General features: G+C 43.1%; 1 protein-coding gene across 2 annotated transcripts in view; it reads left to right on the plus strand.

Moving 5' to 3' along the window:
* LOC119953281 (CREB-regulated transcription coactivator 1-like) overlaps nucleotides 1-24,343 on the plus strand; it is an 87,900-nt gene that overhangs the window by 17,925 nt on the left and 45,632 nt on the right. For both annotated transcript variants that reach the window (XM_038777372.1, XM_038777373.1), the window contains exons 2-6: nucleotides 6,401-6,517; nucleotides 8,779-8,916; nucleotides 12,923-12,984; nucleotides 13,734-13,834; nucleotides 20,860-20,945. In XM_038777372.1, the coding sequence (XP_038633300.1) occupies nucleotides 6,401-6,517; nucleotides 8,779-8,916; nucleotides 12,923-12,984; nucleotides 13,734-13,834; nucleotides 20,860-20,945 (504 nt within the window). The remainder of the gene's footprint in view (nucleotides 1-6,400; nucleotides 6,518-8,778; nucleotides 8,917-12,922; nucleotides 12,985-13,733; nucleotides 13,835-20,859; nucleotides 20,946-24,343) is intronic.

The following is a 24,343-nucleotide window of genomic DNA, read 5'->3' on the forward strand; positions in this document are numbered from 1 at the left end:
AGCAAACACCTCCCCCTAGGACATCGGTTCCAGTCCTGCCCAGGTGCAGACCGTCCGGTTTGTACTGGTCCCACCTCCCCCAGAACCGGTCCCAATGCCCCAGGAATTTGAATCCCTCCCTCTTGCACCATCTCTCGAGCAACGTATTCATCCTATCTATCCTGACATTCCTACTCTGACTAGCTCGTGGCACTGGTAGCAATCCTGAGAGTACTACCTTTGAGGTCCTACTTTTTAGTTTATCTCCTAACTCCCTGAATTCCGCTTGTAGGACCTCATCCCGTTTTTTACCTATATCGTTGGTGCCTATGTGCACCACGACAGCTGGCTGTTTACCCCCCCCCCCCCCCCCCCCCCCCCCCCCCCCCCCCCCGAATGTCCTGCAGCCGCTCTGAGACATCCTTGACCCTTGCGCCAGGGAGGCAACATACCATCCTGGAGTCTCGATTGCGTCCACAGAACCGCCTGTCTATTCCCCTTACGATCGAGTCCCCTATCACTATAGCCCTGCAATTTTTCTTCCTGCCCTGCTGTGCAGCAGAGCCAGCCATGGTGCCATGAATCTTGCTGCTGTTGCCTTCCCCTGATGAGCCATCTCCCTCAACAGTATCCAAAGCGGTATATCTGTTTTGCAGGGAGATGACCGCAGGGGACACCTGCACTGCCTTCCTACTCTTGCTCTGTCTTTTGGTCACCCATTTTCTATCTCCCTCAGTAAGCATCACCTGCGATGTGACCAACTCGTTAAACGTGCTATCCATGACCTCCTCAGCATCGCGGATGCTCCAAAGTGAGTCCATCCGCAGCTCCAGAGCCGTCAAGCGGTCTAACAGGAGCTGCAACTGAACACACTTCTTGCACGTGAAAGAGCCAGGGACAGTGGACGTGTCCCTGAGCTCCCACATCGCACACGAGGAGCATGACACGGGTCTGGGATCTCCTGCCATGTCTTAAACCTTAGGTAAACTTAAACAACTACAATTTCAAAGTAAAAATAAATAAATTAGACAATGAAAAGAAAAAGAGAAACTACTTACCAGTCACTTACGAGGGTTAAAAAGCACCTCTGAAAAAGCACCTTCTCTCACTCTGCACCGAATTACCTCACTGTACCAAATTACCACGGTCCAACTTCCTACTCTGGATTTACCTCACTCCGGATGTGTCTCCTTGAAAAGCGCATGGGGGATCTCTGATTCATGGAGGTGGTAAGCAGCAGAAGCTTGCCTTACCCATGTTTGACCAGATGGCATGAGATTTCATGTGGTCCAGAATCAATGTTGAGGACTCCCAGGGCCAGTTGCTCCCATGTATGAGCCACTATCTCTGGTAGGTCTGTCCTCAACATACCTAGGGATACCTAGGACATACCTAGGGATGCTGATGGGGGAATTTGGGACATTGGCTGTAAGCTATGATTCAGTGATTATGACTACATCAATTGCTGCTTGACTAGTCTGAGGGACAGCTCTTCCAATTTTGGCTCAAATATTAGTGAGTAGGGCTTTTCATACGAGTATGCAGATTAGGAGCAGGAGCAGTCCACTCGGCCCCTCGAGCTTGTTCTATCATTCAGTAAGATGGCTGATCTAATTGTAACCTCAACTTCATATTCCCATCTGCCCCAGATAACCTTTCATCCCTTGTTTATCAAGAGTCTAACTACCTCCACCTTAAAAATAGTCAAGATCGCTGTTTTAACCACATTTTGAGGAAGAGAATTCCAAAGCCTCATCGTCAGTTTGAAATAGTGACCCAGAATTCTAGATTATCCCACAAGAGGAAACATCCTTTCCACATCCACCCTGTAAAGTCCCCTCCATATCTTATATGCTTACAGAGTCAACTCTGCAACAATATAACAAGGAATGCCTTTTTTTCCAGTTCCCAGGTCGATGCCTTATGGTGCACCTACTTTTATTATGATTTGACTTTTCTGTAGCAGTTTGGTGCAACTTGAAAATATATCACCATTCCTTCACTGTTGCTGGGTCAAAATCCTGGAACTCCCTCCCTATTAGCACAGTAATGTACCTACACCACATGGACTGCAGCGGTTCAAGAAGAAAGCTCACCACCACCTTCTCTGGGGCAATTAAGGATGGGCAACAAATGCTGGTCTTTATTCAAGATTTAATTAATTAATTTAGTTTAAATTCATCCTGCTGCTGTGGTGGGACTTGAACTTGTGTCTGGAACATTAGTGTGGGCCTGTGGATCATTAGTTCAAAAGCATTAGCACATACTGTTCCTTGCTCAGTTCTTAGAACATAGAACATACAGTGCAGAAGGAGGCCATTCGGCCTATCGAGTCTGCACCGACCCATTTTAAGCCCTCACTTCCACCCTATCCCTGTAACTCAATAACCCCTCTTAACCTTTTTTGGTCACTAAGGGCAATTTATCATGGCCAATCCATCTAACCTGCACGTCTTTGGACTGTGGGAGGAAACCAGAGCACCCGGAGGAAACCCACGCAGACACGGGGCGAACGTGCAGACTCCACACAGTGACCCAAGCCGGGAATCGAACCTAGGACCCTGGCGCTGTGAAGCCACAGTGCTAATCACTTGTGCTACTGTGCTGCCCATTTAATCTGCCTCTCTGTAATCTTATGCCCTCCTCTCCACTTTTACTATCCTGCCAGTACTCCAAGGAATACAAACTTAGGCACTGCAACAGCAAAAGGGGGAAAAAAGGAGGAAATAACAATAGTAAAGATCCCTAGTATTGCGAAAGCCGGAAGGGAATGACAAAAATTATGATGGTGCGAGGCAAAGGGAGATGGTAATGGGTCAAGTAAAGAATAAGCAGCCTACAGACTAGAGGAGGTGTAAAAGGGAAAACTAGAACATCACCAACAATTGCTATCCAGAGGAAAGGGGGCAAATCTTATAATCTGAGATTGTTGAACTGAGTGTTGAGTTAGGAAGGCTGAAAAGTGCCTCATTGGGAGATATCTAACATTGTGCCACACAAGTACCAGCAAAGACCATCTCCAGCAAGAGGGAATCTAACCATTGCCCCTTTACATTCAGTGGCATTGCCATCACTGAATGCCCTATTTTAATTATGATCCCAGCTGATGTTACGACTTGGCAGTCGGGTCCCAGAACGGAGGCCCGAATCAATAGATTCTAACTTTTATTTTTTGAGACACGTGGATGAAGAGAGTCACAGGACTGCAGGTTAACTTTAAACAGAAGGATAAAATATTTAATAAATCAGAAAAGATTAACTATAATGCACTGCTCCTTCACTCCCACTACACCTTCGCTGATACACACAGATATATAAGGATTACATAAGTTGCAAAACATATCAGCTACTCTAATGGTCTCAGTAAGTACACAGTCCATGTAAACCAAAGGCAAAATGTGGTCAGACACACCACACTTTTAAACTAAGTGACACATGCCACCAAAACAACTAATGTGGATTTCACTTCAAACCCTCGCCCCCAGATGCTTGTCACACTGTGAGCCAACTGGTCTCACTGGAAATCTGACTTCCATGTGAGGGTTTTCAAACTCCACTGCCTAAGAACACAGTTTGGAATCTTCTCCCACACACTGTTTTATCTTAAATGCCTTCGCCAAGGATCCATATCCAGCAGTTCACTCTCTCCTTTCAGTGTTCCTCTGCCCTGGATTACTACATGCATTCACGCTACCGCACAATCTCTCAGGAACCCAGCTGTGTCAACAGAACACTACTGCTTCACAGGCTGTGTTAAGGTGTCACCAACCTTCTGATTCCATCAGATATCTGGCTTCTCGCTAACCGATTTCATCAGGTCTGCACCTTTCCGCTCTGTTTGTAACTGGGAGCCTCCATGCCCCTTTCTTTAACTTCAATGAAAAGTATTGTGTTCCTTGCCCCACTTTCTTCAGTCTTCCTGGAACTCCTCTTTTCATTCCTGGATTCTGGCTGTCCTTTAGCTTGTGGGACTGTTTCCTTCATCCTGTATTGTCCTGCCTGTATAGGCAGTGTCTGAGAGTTGCTTTCTTCTCAGATTCAGCTGAGCCCAAATGCTTTTACACCCCAGTGTGGGCCTCTGGTTGCTAAGCAACAGTTTAGTTTATTTACCCATGTAATTGCTTTCACAAAATATAACCTCAATTACAATCCAGGAAAGTTTAAAATAAAACTAAACCGTAGACTAAGAGGCATCTTTGTTTAACGTGAAACTAACTGAAGTTTTAACCCTTTCTTTGCCATACAAGCACAGAAACACAAATTAAGCTTAAATATAATACCCACAAATACAACTATCAATTATTTAAACCATCTCTATTTCCTAACACTATCGACATCCTCAGGATTAACATTGACCAGAAACTCAACTCGCCATATAAAAACCGTGGCTACAAAGAGCAGGTCAGAGACTAGGAGTCCTGTGGCAAGTAACTCATTCCATGAGCCTCCAAAACCTGTACAGAATCTACAACAAATGAAATGAAATGAAAATCGTTTATTGTCACAAGTCGGCTTCAAATGAAGTTACTGTGAAAGGCCCCTAATCGCCACATTCCGGCGCCTGTTCGGGGAGGCTGGTACGGGAATTGAACCGCCCTGCTGGCCTGCCTTGGTCTGCTTTCAAAGCCTGTGATTTAGCCCTGTGCCAAGTCAGTACAGTAGTGTGATAGAGTTCTCTCGCCGTGCCTGGATGAGTGGAGCTCCAATACCACTCAAGAAGCTTGACACCATCCAGGACGAAGCAGTCCTATTGATTGGCACCCCATCCACAAATATTCACTCCTTCACCACCAATGCACAGTAGGAGCAGTGAGTCCCATCTACAAGATGCACTGCAGGAATCCACCAAGGCTCCATAGATAGCACCTTTTAAACTCTCAACCATTACTGAAGGACAAGAGCTGCAGAACCCCTTAATCCCCTTAAGCCACTCACCGTCCTGACTTGGAAATATATCGCCTTTTCTTCACTGTCGCTGGGTCAAAATCCTGCAATTCCTTCCCTACTAACATTGTGAGTGTACCCACACCACATGGATTACAGTGGCTCAAGAGATAGCTCACCACCACCTTCTCCAGGGCAATTGGGAAGGGGCAATAAATGCAGATCTAGCCAGCGAAGCCCACGTCCCTTACACAAAACAAAACAAAAACAATCCGTGAGCTTGCGTTGAGTTTCATTGGTGCAACGTAGGGGAAGGTTGGAAAGGAGGAGAGACTGAGTGCTGATTGCATATCTGCTTTGCGGGAGAACTATGTTCAGTCCACAGTGTGAACCCACGTTTCCACCCGCTTGTCAGTTTAATTCTCCACCTCACTCCCAATCTGTCTACGACCTTCTAATCTGTTTCACTGAAACTCGATGTAGACTGAAGAACCTTTTAATTAGTCTCTTTTCAGCTTCTGAATTCAACACTGAGTTCATCAGTTAAAGATTTAGCCTCTGCCCTTTTTTTTAGACAGCAGCGCTTGATGATTCTGCTATTCCCATTCACACCTCTGGACCCATCATTTGTTTCTATTCTTGTCTCATTTCCATCTCCTTTTTCCTTGCACTAGCATCCCTTCTGTCATTTAATCACTTGTTTCTATCTCGTGCTTTTTAAAAATAAATTTACAGTACCCAATTATTTTTTTCCCAATCAAAGAGCAATTTAGCTTAGCCAATCCACCTACACTGCACATCTTTTTTGGGGTTGTGTAGGTGGGACCCACACAGACACAGGGAGGATGTGCAAACTCCACACTGACAGTGACCCGGGGCCGGAATCGAACCCGGGTCCTCAGCGCCATGAGACAGCAGTGCTAGACCTTCTCTTAAAAGTTGTCACATCTCTAACTGCTCCACCCCCCAGTTGTGCTGAAAGGCCATTGCCCTGGAACGTTAACTCTGCTTCTTTCTCCACAGATGCTGCTTGGCTGGCTGAGCATTTCCAGCATTTTCTGTTTTGATTGTATTCTATGTAACTTGCCCTCAGAATTTAATCTTTTAGTCCAGTTATCTTTCCAGGTACCTGTTTGAATGCTGTTCACGATGATATAAGTTTTGTGAAAGCAAAGTACTGTAGATGCTGGAAATCTGAAATAAAAACAGAAAATGCTGGAAAGAGTTGGCAGGTCTGGCAGCATCTGTGGAGAGAGAAACAGAGTTAACGTTTTGAATCTGTTTGACCTCCAAAGAGTCATATGGACTCGAAACGTTAATTCTGTTTCTCTCTCCACAGATGCTGCCAGACCTGCTGAGTCTTTCCGATATGAGTTTTTATTTAATTTATGTGAGCAGTAGCTGCCTGGAGACCAGCCCATGGAGCCGTTGGTATGTGATGATGATTGTTGTCAGAGAAAGGTTCCCGAAGGTTCTATGGCCGGTGTCTCGACTCTTGTTGGCTTGTTTCTAACTGTTCTGTTTCTTTTGTTCTCAGTTACAGTTGCAAAAATCTCAGTATTTACAGTTGGGACAGGGTCGGGGTCAGTACTATGGAGGCTCCCTTCCCAACGTGAACCAGATTGGGAGCACCACTCTGGACCTCCCTTTTCAGGTGAGTGCATTTTTAGGTTTGAAAAGAAAAGCAATAAAAACTGGAGATAAAACAGAAGATTTATAATAAATGTATCCCTCCCTTCACATTGCAAAGGCGAAAGAACTAAGAAAGGAGCTAATGCTTCACAGAAGCTGTTGTCCTCAATCTTCACTCTGAGCTTACACTTGGATTTAAGTTCATAGAATGCACTATGGAGTAAATTATGAGGCAGGGACGAAATGGGGATTGTCAAAAAAATTCTGCTCAACAGATAGGCAAATTTTAATAAAGAGCCCCATCCAAAGACCTCTCTTTGTGTTTCACTCAGTGCTAACACAAGAGGAGCTGAAGCTCACTGTTTGTCTGTTGATGTTCTGTACAGATAGTGGTAGCTACAATGTACTTGAGAAAGATGAAAGTTGGGATTATGGTTCAGATGCCAGTATCCTGGACCCCCACCCCACCCAGTAGATCATGAATATCTGCAGGTAAAGCATGTGTGGCTGTTGCAATGGGCTACCCAATGTGAATCTCAGTTCACTTGTCAGGTACTGTCTGGAGATTGGACCTTCTAGGTCTGTGATCTACTTCTGGGATGAGGGAAGGGAATTTATTTAGAATTTATAAAACCATTCGCAGTGAGTGATTAATGGATAAAAGAGAACTGAGGAACTGGCTAATTCTGCGGTTGTCACAAGCTCTTGTGTATGAACAGCATAAGAAGAATGGAGAGACCGCTTCAGAAAAAGAAAAGCTCACTAATTTCATGTGTTGTGTCCCCACCCAACATACTGTCAAAGCCCTTTGCCACCCTATTGGGTAAACCAGGTATGTTTGCGTGCTGCTGTTGATCAAATTGAGTGTCTCAAGGATTTTCAGGCACTAATGACATTGCCCCTACTCACAGGCCTGAATCTGGTTTCTGCTCAGTGCCTGTCCTGGGGTTGTGTTGTGGTGTAGCACAGCTGGATGACTGATCGCCAAAATTTAGTGCTGCTCAGTATTGAGCTGATTATTGCTGTTAGATTCTGGACCCTGGTCACTAATTAGCCAAACTGGTGACTGTTAAAATCACCTGACTCCAAACTTCAGCTCTCAAATCGAATTTGAACTCCCACTGAGCATCGCACAAACCGGAGAACATGGAATGGAGGTTGTGTTGTGAGGGAGTGAGTGAATTTACCTGTGTATAGATGTTGTTTGTAAGCATCTTTTATACAAGTGAATGCCTATGCCTGTGTTTCATGACCTGTTTCCTGGGTTACTCAACAGTCAGTGCAGGAGGTCACCATTACCCTCCCGACATGAGAATATTATGAGTGAGAAAGGGGCCACTATTTGTAGATTTAATTGGATTTCATCGGTCAAACTATGGGGAATACAGCAGACTTGTCTCTTTGGGTGAATGACTGCAGTGTAACAGTGAACTCACGCTATAGAGATATAATGTGACAGACCAGCAACAAAATTAAATGGTCACTCCTGTTGAATTCCTATTTGACAGTCAATTTGTAAATAAGTTAGATTGATTACAGTGAAAGGAAAACACTGTGGATGCTGGAAATCTGAAACCCACACAATGCTCAACACTCAGCAATGGTCAAGTAGCATTTTTGGAGAGAGAAACAGAGTTAATGTTTCAAATCAGTGAGCTTGACTGTAGCTGAGTTCATTTTGTAGATCCTGCAATCATCCTCAAAAGTTATTGTCCATCCCCTCTTCAGTACCCTTCTATGCCAGGCATCAGTGGAGCAGACAGGAGACCTCAAACCAGTTCCATTCCATGTCTGAACTCTGCAATCTTCTCATTTTGTTTGCAGAAACTGCCACAAATGCAAAGGTTCCTTTTCATCTGCCATTAGCATTTTGGTGACACTGTTTCAGTCGATTCCAGTGTCCCCAGGTTAAGAAGTGCAGATATTGTCAATGTTCCTGTTACTGATAACAATGCATCGCTTGATCCGTGTGTTAACCTCGCCTGATGGACTTAACGTGCATCATACAGGACCCAACACTGATTGAATGTGTGCTGCAGCAATCTTCCTAGTTTAAAACTTCTGACTAATGCAGGTAGGGCTCATGGTGAAACCTAAAACCAGCTGCTACCGCACAAATTCTGGGCTCGCTTTGTGATCTATAAAAGGCTAAATCTGGCACCATTGGTTCTTCTAATAAGGTGGAAAATACAAGACAATTCTGATTTAGTCCTGGCCATGCAGAATTCTGCATGTCTGTACCAGGTGTTGCAATACTAAAGGACTCCCATATTTGAATTGCAGACTCCGTTCCAGTCGTCTGCCTTGGACACCAGTAGATCTACCCGGCATCATGGCTTGGTTGACCGGGTCTACAGGGAGAGAAACCGACTAGGATCACCACACCGCCGTGCCATTCCTATTGACAAACACGGGCGCCAGATATCCTTCCTGTGTCAGTGTGGTGTGGATACTGAAATGTGATCCAGAGCATGAAGCCTAGAGGAAAAAGACTTGTGGTGAGGCTCTCTCACCAAAACTGCCAGGTAAAGCCTCACAAGCAGGGTAAGAAAAGTCACGTTGCTTCGACATGTTGAGGTCTACTCATGAAGGCCCCTTTGACAGATGGTGTCCTGCCTCTGGACCTGGTCTGAAAATATCAGTCTTGCAGCAGGGAGTGTTTTCAAGGGAAGTACTTGAGCCATTTCTGGGCCAACATTCTGCTCCCAAAAATGATTATCATGTTCAGTATTAGCACAGACTCACATTTAAGAGTATTTTGCTGTAGCTAATGCGCTTGTAATTCTAAAGGATTATTAGTGATGTCTTTTATTATATATGTACGGTTTTTGCCACACATATGAATTGGGCATAATTATGTTTATGTCCAATGATTGATTTGACAATAGGGATTTGACTGTGTGTGTTATATTGCATGTACCTACATCAGATGAACAGCTGAGGTTCAAGAAGGCAGGTCACCATTATCTTCTCAAGGGCAGTTAGGGATGGACAACTTGCCACCAATGCCCATATCCTATGAACAAATAATCATAAAGTAAGATTATTGACTTGACAGTATCAACAATTTGCATTTAAATAGTGTGTTTGGGGTAGTATCCGAAGTTGAATGGGAGCTTTGCAAACAAAATTTAATATGAAACCAAAAAATGATATGTTAGGACGGTTGGTAAAAAGCTTGGTCAACTAAGTGGGTTTTAAGGAAAATCTTAAAAGTGGGAGGGAGAGGTGGAACAGAAATAGGCAATTCAGCCCTTTGAGCCTGCTCCGCCATTCAATCAGATCATGGCTAAACTCTTCCTGGTCTTAACACCACCTCCCTTCCTGTTAGCCATATCCCGTTAACTCATATTTTAAGATCAGAAATATATCTATCTCCCTCTTGAAAGCATTTAATGATTCGGACTTCACCGCACTATGGGGCAGCGAGTTCCACAAATTCACTACGCTATACGAGAGGTAGTACCTCCTCATCTGAGTTTTAAATCTACCGCCTCTCAATCTATATCTGTGACCTCTTGTCCTAGATTGCCCACAAGGGGGAACATTTGGTCTACATTTTCTTTATCAATCCTTTTTAGTATTTTATATACCTCGATTAGATCCCCTCATCCTCCTAAACTCCAGGGAGTATAAGCCCAAACTGTTTAATCTCTCCTCGTACTTCATCCCCGAAATCAATCTGGGAAACCTCATCTGAACTGCTTCCAATACCACCACATCCTTCCTCAAATAAGGAGACCAAAACTGGACACAGAAGTCCAGATGTGGTCTCATGAACACCCTATACAATTGCAACAATACTTCTCTACTTTTATACTCTAGTCCTTTGCAATAAATACTGACATTCCATTTGCCTTTCTTATTACATCTTGTACCTGCATACAGACTGTCTGCGATTCATGAACAAAGACACTGTTCGTGTGGAGTTTACGCATTCTTTCCGTGTTTGTGTGGGCTTCGCCCTCACATCCTAAAGATGTGTGCAGGGTAGGTGGATTGGCCATGCTAAATTGCCCTTTAATTAGAAAAAATGAATTGGGTACTCTGAATTTATTTTTTAAAAACTAAAGCTTACAGAGAGAATGCCATTTTAGAGGTCAGCCAGGAGAACATTTGGAAGAGTCAAGTCTAGATTTGAGATTTGAACCTTTTTTTTGTTATTTGATCATAGGATGAGGGCGTTGCTGGCTAGGCCAGCATTTATTGCCATATCTAATTGCCCTCGAGAGGGTGGTGGTGAACTGCCTTGAACCGCTGCAGTCCATGTAGGTACACTCACTGGCTGTTCGGACAGTTACAGGATTTTGACCCAGCAACAGTGAAGGAACAGTAATATAGTTCCAAGTCAGGATGTGTGGCCTGGAAGGTAACTTGTCGGTGGTTGTTTTGCATGCATCTGCTGCCCTTGTCCATTTAGGTATTAAAGATCACACATTTGGAAGGTACTGTCGAAGGACCTATGGAATAAAAGGGGCAGTGGTGGCATGAGAAAATTGACTAGGGGGTAGAAAACATTTGTGAATTAATTTTTCAGACTAGAGGTTAATGAAGCATATGAGATCATGGCTTACTAAATAAACATGAAATGCAAAAGTCAGGAAGTTAACACCATACCTTCATAAAACGCTAGTTTGGCTCCCAATTCTGGGCACCATCCATAAATAATGATATGAGGTTACTGATTAGAGTTTCGACAATAGTTTCAGGGTTGAGGGATGACAGTATAGTGGATAGACTGGAGAAGATGGGGTTGATCGCTTTAGGGCTAATGGCTAAGATGAGATTTGTTAGACATGTTTCAGATCATGAATAGATTAGATGAAGTAAATGAGGCCAGAACTATTGTTTTGGCTGTTTTAAAACTGTTTTAAAATTAGAGGCTGCCCTTTTAGGACAGACATGCAGAATTATGGGATTCCTACGGTGGAAAAGGAGGCCATTCGGCCCATCGAGTCTACACCAACCCTCTAAAAGACCTCTCCACTTAGAGCCACCACCTGCCCTATCCCCTAACCCCACATATTGATAATGGCCAATCCATCTAACCTGCATATTTTGAATTGAATTGAATTTGATTTATTTTCACGTGTACCGAGGTAGTGAAAAACATCATTCTGCGTACAGTCTAGACAGATGGTTCCATACATGAAAAAGCATAGACATACATAAATACACAGGCACATAGACTGTGGGAGGAAACCGGAGTACCCAGAGGTAACCCATGCAGTCACTGGGAGAATGTGAAAACTCTACACCGACTGTAAACTAAAGCCGGAATTGGACTCTGGTCCCTGGCACTATGAGGCAGCGGTGCTAACCAATGTGCCACCGTGTCGCCAAATAAATATTTTCTCTGTAGGCTGTGTGACTTTCGAATTCTCTGCCTCAGACAGCGAGAGAGGTGGGGGTCATTGATATTTTTAAGGAGGACATATTCTTGTTAGGCAAGCGAATCAAAGGTTATGGGGGTAGATGGGAATATGGCATTTCAAACCAAAACAGATCAGCCGTAATCTTATTGAATGGTGGAGCAGGCGCCAAGGACCAAATGGCCACTTTCTGCCCCTATTTCGTATGTTCGTATGAAGAGAAACTGTTTCTAATGACTGAAGGGTTAATCATGAAAATGCTCAGGATTAAGGTGATTGGTAAAAGAATGAAAGTGACATGAGGAGGTGTCCAAATTGGTTAGGATTTGGAATGTACGCTGTATAAAGTAGTGGATAAGATTCAATAGCAGACCTCAAAAAGCAATTAGATAAATACTTAAAAGAGGGAAAACAAAATCGATGGATACGAGGAAAGAAGTGGGTCCAACTTGATTGCTCTTTGAAAACGTTGGTGCAATTTTGATGGGCCAAAAGGCCACTCTCTTTCTGTGCTGTTCTCTGATTTTGGAGGTAACAAAGGCATGGATTTTTTTTTGTTTTTTTTTTTTTAAATTTAGATTAGCCAATTATTTTTTCCAATTAAGGGGCAATTTTAGTGTGGCCAATCCACCTACTCTGCACATTTTTGGGTTGTGGGGGCGAAACCCACGCAGACACGGGGAGAATGTGTAAACTCCACACGGACAGTGACCCAGAGCCGGGATCGAACCTGGGACCTCAGCGCCGTGAGGCGGTTGCGCTAACCACTAGGCCACCGTGCTGCCCACAAAGGCATGGATGAGGATTTGAGGAGCTGAGGCAGTGACAGGCTTGGGTGATGTTAAGGAGGTGGAAGTAGGGGTTCTTGGTGAAGGAGAGGATATGGGGCTGGGAGCTCAGCTCCATTAGGCTGTAATGATTTTACTGGGATATTACTGCAGCAGGTATTGCTCCACAGAAGAAGAGCTCTGTGTAAAATATTTAATTTTCTGCACAGTGAACAGTTTGTTACAGAATCCGTTCTGTTCTCTGAAGTTTCCTTGACTCCACAGCACGCAGACAGCTGTCCATATGGTTCGGTCTATCTATCGCCCCCAGCTGACACCAGCTGGAGAAGGTAAGTGACATTTTTCCTCAATTAAACTTCCAATCTCAGATTATCTGTTGAAATCCACTCATTATAATAGGGAAAGGTTCTAAGGATCAGAGTTAAGAATTTACAAGATCAGTATCTTGGGGAATGGGAGAATAAGGCTACTTCCAGAGGGGGTGAACGAGAATGGCCATCATCCCAGGGGAACAAAGGCAGGTGGATTAGTAAGCATGTGGAGGATGGGAAGGAAGAAAGAAGTGAGGTGTGGTCTAGTGGAAGGGAGGGTGGTAGGAGGGGCCAGTTGGGCAGGCCTGGGCCAAGGGTAGCGGGGAGGGGAAGGTGGATAAGGATGTAAGAGGAGGAGGTAGTTGGTGGAGGACAGATGGGGACTGTGCAAAAGGAACAGTTTGTCAGATGTTTGTAAGTAATTATTAATGTTACAAGCACGTAAATAATATAGAAGGTGTAATAATTTATACTCTTTCACACCACCTATATTTATAATAAAGAGTAAGCATTGGACAAATTGGTCTTCCTCCAGAAAAAGTACCTGCATGACATTGGGGGTCTGAAAAGAATTGATAGATGATGAAATGGTAGCAAGTCTGTCCTTGTCCTGTGATATGTGCACTGCACAGATGTTTCTCAGTTTAAGGATGAAGCACGTTTATCCTTTTTTCACTGATCTGTTTTATATTCCATCCGACTTGTTGTGAGTCAGTCACACCTGTGCCTGATGCTTATCACAAATGTTGCATACATTTTTATTTCAGGACCAATTCAGACTCTGCTCTGCACCAGAGTACGATGAATCCCACCGCACAGGATCCGTTTAATGGGGGTTCCCAAGAAACACAAGAGCAGCACAAGCGAGGTGAGGACAGTGTTCAATCAGAGGGTGCTGACCCTCCAATCATGAGCTGTCACTCAGGCTTCCTTCACAGGCATTTTATACAGAATGTTCATGCTGATCATTCAAAGCTGCAGCTCTAAGGAAGGTGGGATGGGTGTGTTTGATTTTTATTTATTCATTTACGGGAGATGTGAATTAAAAATACTACTGCTATGTTCTTTGTGTATTCTTTCAAAAGCATTAGCCGGGTGGCACGTGACGTAGTGGTTAGCACTGGGACTACGACGCTGAGGACCCCGGTTCGAATCCCGGCCCTTGATCACGCCGTGTGGAGTTTGCACATTCTCTGCATGTCTACGTGGGGTTCACCCCCACAACTCAAAGATGTGCAGGTTAGGTGGATTGGCCACACTAAATTGCCCCTTAATTGGAAAAAAAATTAATTGGGTACTCTAAATTGAAAAAATAAAGCACTAGCAATGGTGCCAGTGTTTGTATCATTAGCATTTTGTACTCTAGGAAGGTGCAGCAGCAAATTGACTCCATTAAGAAAGAGTATAGGAGTTTGGATTGATGTGGAGAAAGCCCTTATAAAGCAGGCTCATCAGGTCCTGACAGAAGCCAAGCATGAGTGAGCACGTTATTGATGAGTAAATGCTGCTTGATAGCATTGTCAGCAACACCGTCTATCATTTCCTGATGATAGAGTAGATTGAATACACGGAATTTACAGTGCAGAAGGAGGCCATTCGGCCCATCGAGTATGCACCGGCTCTTGGAAAGAGCATCCTACCCAAGGTCAACACCTCCACCCTCTCCCCATAACCCAGTAACCCCACCCAACACTAAGGGCAATTTTGGACACTATGGGCAATTTATCATGGCCAATCCACCTAACCTGCACATCTTTGGACTGTGGGAGGAAACCGGAGTACCCGGAGGAAACCCACACACACACTGGGAGGATGTGCAGACTCCGCACAGACAGTGACCCAAGCCGGAATCGAACCTGGGACCCTGGAGCTGTGAAGCGATTGTGCTATCCACAATGCTACCGTGGAGTAGTAATTGGCTGGCTTCAATTTGTCCTGCTTTCTGGGATCATGCACATTTTCATGTAGATGCCAATGTTGTAGCTGTGCTGGAACAGCTTGCATAGGGGAATGGCTAGTTCTGTGTCACAAGTCTTCAGTACAACAGCCAGATGGTTGTCAAGGCCCAATAGTCTTTGCCGTCTCCAGTGTGCTTAACCATTGTCAATACCATGTGGGGTGGATTGATTTGGCTGAAGACTAGCATTTGTGATGGTGGGGAGAAGGCTGAGATGGGTCAAGCACCTCGCACACCAGCTGAAGATGCTTCAGTCTTGTCTTTTGCTCTGATGTGTTGGGCTCCCCCATCATTCAGGATGGGGTATTTTTTGAGCAACTTCATCCATTGTCCACCACCATTCACAACTGGATATGGTAGAACTGATCAATTAATGTGAGATTGTTTAACTCTGCCTCTAACATGATGCTTCTGCTATTTAGCATGCATGTAGTCCTGTTTTGTAGCTTCACCTGGTTGGCATCTCTATGTTAGGTGTGTTTGGTATTGCTCCTGGCTTGCCCTCCTACATAGGGCATACAAAATAGGAGCAGGAGTAGACCATATGCCCACTTGACCATGCTCGGCCATTCAGATTGATCATGGCTGACCTTCTGCTTCAATACTTGTGTGTCCGCTCCCCATAACCCTTGAGTGATCAAAAATGTGCCTTATCTCAGCCTTAACTATACTCAAGGGTAGAGAATTCCAGGAATTTAAGACCCTTTCAGTTAAGAAATGTATCTTTGTTTCAGTCCTTTTTTTTTTTTAAATTTAGAGTACCCAATTAATTTTTTCCAATTAAGGGGCAATTTAGCGTGTTCAATCCACCTACCTTGCACATCTTTGGGTTGTGGGGGCGAAACCCACGCAAACACGGGGAGAATGTGCAAACTCCACACGGACAGTGACCCAGAGCCGGGATCGAACCTGGGACCTCAGCGCCGTGAGACTGCAGTGCTAACCCACTGAGCCACCGTGCTGCCCCTTTGTTTCAGTCCTAAGTGAATGATCCCTTGTTCTGAAACTGTGCCACCGTGTTCTATATTCTCCAGTCAGGGGAAACAACCTCTGTGTTAATTCAAGCCCCTTCAGAATCTTACGAACATACAAAATAGGAGCATAAGTAGGCCATTCGACCCCTCGAGCCTGCTCCGGCATTCATTAAGATCATGGACAATTTGTTTGAGCTTCACATTCCCATCTACCCCCAATAACCTTCGATTCCCTTGCCTAATCAGGATCTATCTACCTCCACCGTAAAAATATCTGAGGCAGAGTTCGAAAGGCACGCAAACCACTTGAGGGAGTCGCGCAACTCTGAGAGAAAGAAATTCTCAGTCACCACTGAAAGGCCGACCCCTAATTTTAAAACTGCTCCTTAGTTCTAGACTCACCCACAAGAGGAAATATCCTTTCCACTTCCGCCTTGTCAATAGCATTCAGGAGCTTATATACTACAATCAAATTACCCGCTCACTCTTCTTTAAAAATATTTTTCCAATTAAGAAGCAATTTAGCGTGGCCAATCCACCTACCCTGCACATCTTTGGGTTGTAGGGGTGAGACCCACGCATACACGGGCCAATATTCCCTTTGCCTTTCTGATTGCTGACCTGCATGCTTAACTTCGTGTTCCTTATTTGCATACACTCAAGTCTGTCTGAACATCAACACTTAAAAGGTTCACGTCTTTCAAAAAAAATTCAGATTTTCTATTCTTGTGTCCAATACCTTCACACTTCCACCCTATGTCCCATCTGCCACCTTGTTGCCCACTCACTTAACCTGTCCATATCTCTTTGCAGCCTCTTTGTGTCCTCCTTATAATGTACATTTCTACCTTGTTTATATGGTCAGCAAACTTAAATACATTACTGGTAGTCTTTTTATCTAAATCCTTAATATAGATACGGGGAGACGGAATTGTCGCTGCGGCAGATGGTGAAATTTGAATTCAATAAAAATCTGGAATTCAAAGTCTAATGAATCAATTGTGGTTAAAACCTATCTGCTTCAGTAAAGTCCTTTCACCTGCAGACCAACATCAATGTGGTTGACTCTTAAATGCCACTTAGTTCAAGGGCAATTAGAGATGGGCAATAAATGCTGGCCCAGCCAGGGAGGAATTTTTTTTAAAGTTTGTAAATAGCTGAAGCCCCAGCACTGATCCTTGCTACAGTCCACTAGTCACTGTCTGTCAATTTGAAAATGACCCATATATCCCTACTCTGCTTCCTGTCGTTAACAAATTCTCCAACTATGCTAATATATTAGCCCCAACTCTCTGAACCTTAATAATAATAATAATAATAATAATAATAATAATAATAAATAATTAATAATCGCTTATTGTCACGAGTAGGCTTCAATGAAGTTACTGTGAAAAGCCCCTAGTCGCCGCATTCCGGCGCCTGTTCGGGGAGGCTGGTGCGGGAATTGAACGGTGCTGCTGGCATTGTTTTGCAATACAAGCCAGCGATTTAGCCCACTGTGCTAAACCACATTTATCTTGTATGTACATGTGGCTTTTGAAAATCCAAGAATACCGATTCTGCTGGTTGCCCGTTTCTAGTTGATCCTCAAAAAAACTTCATAAATTTATCAAACAGGATTTTCCTCTTGTAAAATCTTGTTAACTTTGTTCAATCATACCATTGTTTTTCTAATTGCATTGCAAAGACCTCCGTAGCAATAGATTCCAGTGCTTTTGATAACTTCTAATTAATCTGTAGTTCCCTGCTTTCTTTCCCTCCTTTCTCAAAAAGTGCAAATACATTTGCTTCCAGTCTGCTGGTACTAGGGAATTTTGATAAATCATACCAGAGCATCCACTATCTCTGCAGCTACCTCTTTTAGAACTCTTGGAGGTAGGCCATCAGGTCTTGGAAATTTGTCGACCTTTAGCCCCTTAAGTTTCTTCACTACTTTGCTCTGCTGATATTAATTACATTAAGTTCCTCATTTTTATAAGCCTCTGGTTACCCTTTATTTCTGGTATATAATTTGTTCAACGTCCGATCCCTCTGATTATATCTCCTACCTCTGCTTCTTTGGACCAACATTTGTCTTAGAAACTCTTCCTTTTTATATATTTATGAGAATTTCTTCTATCAGTTTTAATATTTATTACTAGTTAACTCTCATGTTCTGTTATTTTTCCTTTTTATCAGTTGTTTTTTTTGTTGCTATTTTCTACTCTCCCAGACCTTAGGCTCGTATTATTCTTTGCAACATTTTAAGCCTCTTCTTTTGATCTAATATCACCTTTAACTTCCGTAATGAGCCAGAGATGAATCTTTCTCACTCAGTGTTTATTTTAATGGAATAAATTTTAGTTTGAATATTTTGAACTGTTTCCTAAGTGGTTTCCATTGTTTATTTACTGCCATTCCTTTTACTCTATTTACCCAATCAACCGTGGTTGAATTTTCCTTCATACCTATGTGATTAACTTTGTTTAATAACAAAGTTCTTGTTTTGGACTGGAGAATGTCTCTCACAACTTGATAGGGAATTCAGTTGTATTATGATCACATTTCCCATGAACTAGAGTTGGCCCCTGACTTGATGATGTAGACATGAGGGATATGCCAGGCCATTACGTTACGTGGCGGAATACAATTCTGCTGCTGATTGTTCACACCACCACATCGATGCCCACCTCTAAATTGTTGGATGCATTCTGAATTTATCCCATTTAGAACAGTGGTACTGCGACACATGATGAGGGTTGTCCACAGTGTGAAGATAGGTCTTCATCACCACAAGGACCGTGTGGTTGTCTCTCCTATCAATACCGCCATGAATAAATGCAGGGTATATATACATGGTGTGGATATTGATCAGTTTAGTGGGGTTATACATAGTGAACATTGAGTAGTTTAACGGGATTTACACATGGAGTGGATACTGATCAATTTAGCAGGGTTTATACCTGGTGTGGATATTGATCAGTTTAGTGGGATTGATAAATGGAGTGGATATTGATCAGTTTTGTGGGATTGATAAATGGAGTGGATATTGATCAGTTTAGTGGGATTGATAAATGGAGTGGATATTGATCAGTTTAGTGGGATTGATAAATGGAGTGGATATTGATCAGTTTAGTGGGATTGATAAATGGAGTGGATATTGATCAGTTTAGTGGGATTGATAAATGGAGTGGATATTGATCAGTTTTGTGGGATTGATAAATGGAGTGGATATTGATCAGTTTAGTGGGATTGATAAATGGAGTGGATATTGATCAGTTTAGTGGGATTGATAAATGGAGTGGATATTGATCAGTTTAGTGGGATTGATAAATGGAGTGGATATTGATCAGTTTAGTGGGATTGATAAATGGAGTGGATATTGATCAGTTTAGTGGGATTGATACATGGAATGAATATTGATCAGTTTTGCAAGGCTTATACGTAGTGGGGTTTACACATGGAGTGAATATTGATCGGTTTAGCAGGGTTTATACATGGAGTGAATATTGATCGGTTTAGTGGGGTTTACATGTGGAGCGAATATTGATCTGTTTAGTGGGGTTTACTTGTGGAGTGAATATTGATCGGTTTAACAGGGTTTACATGTAGAGTGAATATTGATCGGTTTAGTGAGGTTTACATGTGGAGCAAATATTGATCTGTTTAATGGGGTTTATACATGGAGTGAATATTGATCGGTTTAGTGGAGTGTACATGTGGAGCGAATATTGATCTGTTTAATGGGGTTTATACATGGAGTGAATATTGATCGGTTTAGTGGGGTTTACATGTGGAGCAAATATTTATCTGTTTAATGGAGTTTACACATGGAGTGAATATTGATCGGTTTAGCGGGGTTTATACATGGAGTGAATATTGATCATTTTCACAGGGTTTATAAGCAGTGGGGATATTGATCTGTTTCGTGGGGTTTACACATGGAATGAATATTAATCGATTTAGCGGGGTTTACATATGGAGTGAATATTGATCGGTTTAGCGGGGTTTACATATGGAGTGAATATTGATCGGTTTAGCGGGGTTTACATATGGAGTGAATATTGATCGGTTTAGCAGGGTTTATACGTGGTGTGGATATTGATCAGTTTAGCAGAGTTATGAATGGAGTGGTAATTGATCAGTTTAGCAGGGTTAAATCATGGAAATTGCAAGCTTGGCTCTCTCAGCCTCTGTCCCCTGTGAAAGAGTCTGATATTAAAGTTGTTGTGAAGACGAAGAGCAGTCAGAGATGCTTGAGATGAATGTGCTGCTAACCAAGGAGGGTCCCGGGTTTCTGTTTCGCCTGTGCAACCAGGGCAGCCTTTAGGTTCCTACAGTTGATCTCCACACCCCAGCACTAAGAGGAGGTGGGGTGGGGGGGGGGGGGGGGGGGGCTTCAATCTTTATCCCTGTCCTGTCATCCTTGCTGGAACGTGCACAGAAGAACTGCATTAGGTTTGGCTACGATGCGCCCTCACTACCTAGACTGAAGAAATTATTAGACCAGAGACTGGGGGAGGAAGAGTTGTCAGAGGCCAGGTGCAGGATGTAGAAGGAACACAAGGCTAAATAAAGAACTAAAGTGGATAATCCAATATATATCCAACAAAAGGTTCCCAGTTTGTGGCTGAACAACATGTGTCCTATCTGACCAGTTTGTTTTCCGGATAAAATCCATTCCTGCTTCACCGCGTTTGGCTATTCCTAACAACATTTTGATTTGAAACAAAAGACCCCAGTCTTTTCTGCCTGTGCTGGCTCCTTGTGTTTGATTCATCAGGCACCGATGGTTTTCCGGCCGACAATCCGGCCAGAAAACATCTGGCAATGTTGAGCAGTCCTAAGTTGGTTCGAAACGCAAGGTGGTCATGGGATCAATATATCTTTTCCTGATTTTTTTTTGTCTTGTCTAGTTCTTGAATCATTTATTGTCTGCGTATCTCTCTTTCTCTCTCTCTCTCTCTTTTACACACCTCTCAGTGTTACTATTAACGGTTCCTGGGATGGAGGAGAATACGTCTGAGACTGATAAATCTCTATCCAAATCGCTGTGGGACAACAAAAAGGTACTGTAGGATATTTAATGTTTCATTTGTCTGAGGTGGGTTTGGAATTTGTGAAAGTGGCTGTGGTAACCCATCTCGCGTCATTCGTAGATCTGCTTCCTTTGGGATGCTTTGTGTAGCTTCTTCACCTTTATTACAGTCTGTGTCGCAACTCCTTCCCCTTTTAAGCCCCTTCTTGTTTCTTTTTTTCTTATTATTTTTAGCACGCATAATCTTTGTCGTATATTTATTATTTGTAATTTTCTCCGGCTTCACTGAAATGCTGCCTGCTGTACTGGAATGTGCTTCAGAAAGGAAGAAAACATTTATATTTTTAAAGTGCATTTCACAACTTCAGGATATCACAAAACACTTCCCAACTATAATTTTAAAATTAAAATTATAGCTAATGTTGTGATGTAGGGAAATGCGGCTGCCAATTTGCTCACAGCAAGAGTCCTCAAACAGTAATGAGATAAATAATTAAACAGTTTTAGTGCTGTTGGCTCAAACTTCAGATAGATCACCTGAGCTGCTCTGATTCTTGTTGGAAGGGAGCATGTAGACATGAGGATAGGGTGGTCTGTGCTGTGCTGCCTCCGTTATTGAACAGCCTGCTTCCAACAACTCTTATACGCAGAAAGGTCACTCGGGTGACTGGCTCAGTGGTCTCACTCTGCCCTCGGTCTAAAGATCATGTTTTCAACCTTGTGAGCTCAAATCCAGGCTGGCAGGCTGAGGTGTGCTGCACTGCTATCCTTCAGATCCAAAGGCACTATTTGAAGATCAGTGTAGTTCTCCTAGTGTTCTGACCAAAGTTTCAACCAACAATATTAAAACATGTCGGCGTTTGTTATAAACGAGTGTCCACCCACGTCTTCATGTAACCCCATTAGCGTAGTCTTTATTCATTTCCCCCTTGAGATACCTATCCAGGTTTCCCTTAAATGTATCTGTGCTCATTTCTTCAGCACGCTTTGTGGTTGGGAGTTACACATTTTTACCACTCTGAAGAAATTTCTCCTGAATTCCCTGTTCGGTTTATTAGTGGCTACCTTAGTTCTGGCTGCGAGTTCTGATCTCACCTGCAAGTGGAAGCATCTCTTTGTCCATCCTATCAATTCCTTTCTTAATCTTTCGTCTCACAGAATTGTTACGGCGCAGAAGGAGCCCATTTGGCTAATTGTGTCTGCACTGACTCTCCAAACGAGCATTATGACTTAGTGCCATTCCCCATACCCCTACACATTATCTGCCAAAGAAGAACAAGGGCAACAGATGCATGGAAATACCATCACTTATAAATTCCCCTCCAAGTCACACACTATCCTGACTTGGATAAATATAACTTCCTTTCATCATCCCTCCCTGACAGTAGTGGATGTATTTACATCTCAGAGATTGGAGCAGTTCAGGAAGGCAGCTCAGCATCACCTCAAAGGAAAGCATGGTTCGGCAATAAATGCTGGCCTTCAAAAACAATTACCTCTATTAGGTTATCCCCTCGGTCTTCGCTTATCTACAGAAGCCTATTTAATCTTTCCTGGTAACTATATCCTCTCAGTTTGGTCTTATTTTAGTAAATGTTTTTTGCACCTTCTTTCATGCCTCTATAGTAACAATACTACGGAAATGATAACAGCTCAGTGTTATAATTAGAGTCCAGCCAAGGGCGGCACGGGGGCGCAGTGGTTAGCACTGCTGCCTCACAGCCCCAAGGACCCGGGTTCAATCCTGGCCCCGGGTCACCGTCCGTGTGGAGTTTGCACATTCTCCCCGTGTCTGCGTGGGTCTCACCTCTACAATCCAAAGATGTGCAGGGTAGGTGGATTGGCCACGCTAAATTCCCTTTAATTGGAAAGAAAATGAATTTGGTACTCTAAATTTATAAAAAGAGTCCAGCCAAGTTTTAATGCAAGTTTAGCATAAGTTCCTGCTTTTCAAATCTGTTCTAGAAATAAATGCCAGTGCTTGGGTGCTTTTTTAATGGTGGTCTTACCTGCGTCATTACTTTGTGATTTGTGTATATGTACCCCTCCAGGTTCCTTTGTTCCTCTACCACATTTATTCTGATTTTCTGAGTAATATGTGGCCTCCTTATTCTTCCCACCAAAGTGTAATACCTATATTGAAATTAGCTTGCCAATTACAAGCTCATTCGGCAAGTTTACGAATGCTTTACTGCATTTGTTAGCAGCCCTCTTCTATATTAACTAAACCAATCCTTCTTTTCTGACAACTCCCCCACGCAGATTTTGTATTGTATCTTCAATTCCCAAATCCAAATAATTTCCATTGATGATAAATGTCAGTGATCCTTGAGGAACACCACATTCCACAGCCTTTGTCAGTATGAGTAGCTACTCTTAACCCGTATACTCTGTTTTGCTTTGTAGTCTGTAGTTTTCTGTCCATTCAGTTATTTGTTCCCTGATTCCACATGTTCTGACTTTAATTATAAGTCATGAGTTATTATTTTTTGTAAATCCAAATATATTATGTACACTCTATTATCCATATCTGCCCTTCATGCTACTTGATATTGGTGATCTGCTCCTTTGCAAAGTTCAAACTTTAGCAACTTTGACTTTCTCCTACCCTTTTGCTTCCTGATTTTCTACTATTCTTAGGATGCTTTATGTCTTCTGCTGTGAAGTTGGAGACAGAATATTTGTTGAAAGCCTCTGCGTATTCCTCATTTTGGTTTATTAGTGGCTACCTTAGTTCTGGCTGCGAGTTCTGGTCTCACCTGCAAGTGGAAACATCTCTTTGTCCATCCTATCAATTTCTTTCTTAATCTTTCGTCTCACAGAATTGTTACGGTGCAGAAGGAGCCCATTTGGCTAATTGTGTCTGCACTGACTCTCCAAACGAGCATTATGACTTAGTGCCATTCCCCATACCCCTACACATTATCTGCCAAAGAAGAACAAGGGCAACAGATGCATGGAAATACCATCACTTATAAATTCCCCTCCAAGTCACACACTATCCTGACTTGGATAAATATAACCTCCTTTCATCATCCCTCCCTGACAGTAGTGGATGTATTTACATCTCAGAGATTGGAGCAGTTCAGGAAGGCAGCTCAGCATCACCTCAAAGGAAAGCATGGTTCGGCAATAAATGCTGGCCTTCAAAAACAATTACCTCTATTAGGTTACCCCCTCGGTCTTCGCTTATCTACAGAAGCCTATTTAATCTTTCCTGGTAACTATATCCTCTCAGTTTGGTCTTATTTTAGTAAATGTATTTTGCACCTTCTCTCATGCCTCTATAATAACAATACTACGGAAATGATAACAGCTCAGTGTTATAATTAGTGTCCAGCCAAGGGCGGCACGGGGGCGCAGTGGTTAGCACTGCTGCCTCACAGCCCCAAGGACCCGGGTTCAATCCTGGCCCCGGGTCACCGTCCG

Source organism: Scyliorhinus canicula, chromosome 18 (genome assembly GCF_902713615.1).
Source record: "Scyliorhinus canicula chromosome 18, sScyCan1.1, whole genome shotgun sequence".
In the NCBI taxonomy this organism is placed as follows: Eukaryota; Metazoa; Chordata; class Chondrichthyes; order Carcharhiniformes; family Scyliorhinidae; genus Scyliorhinus; species Scyliorhinus canicula.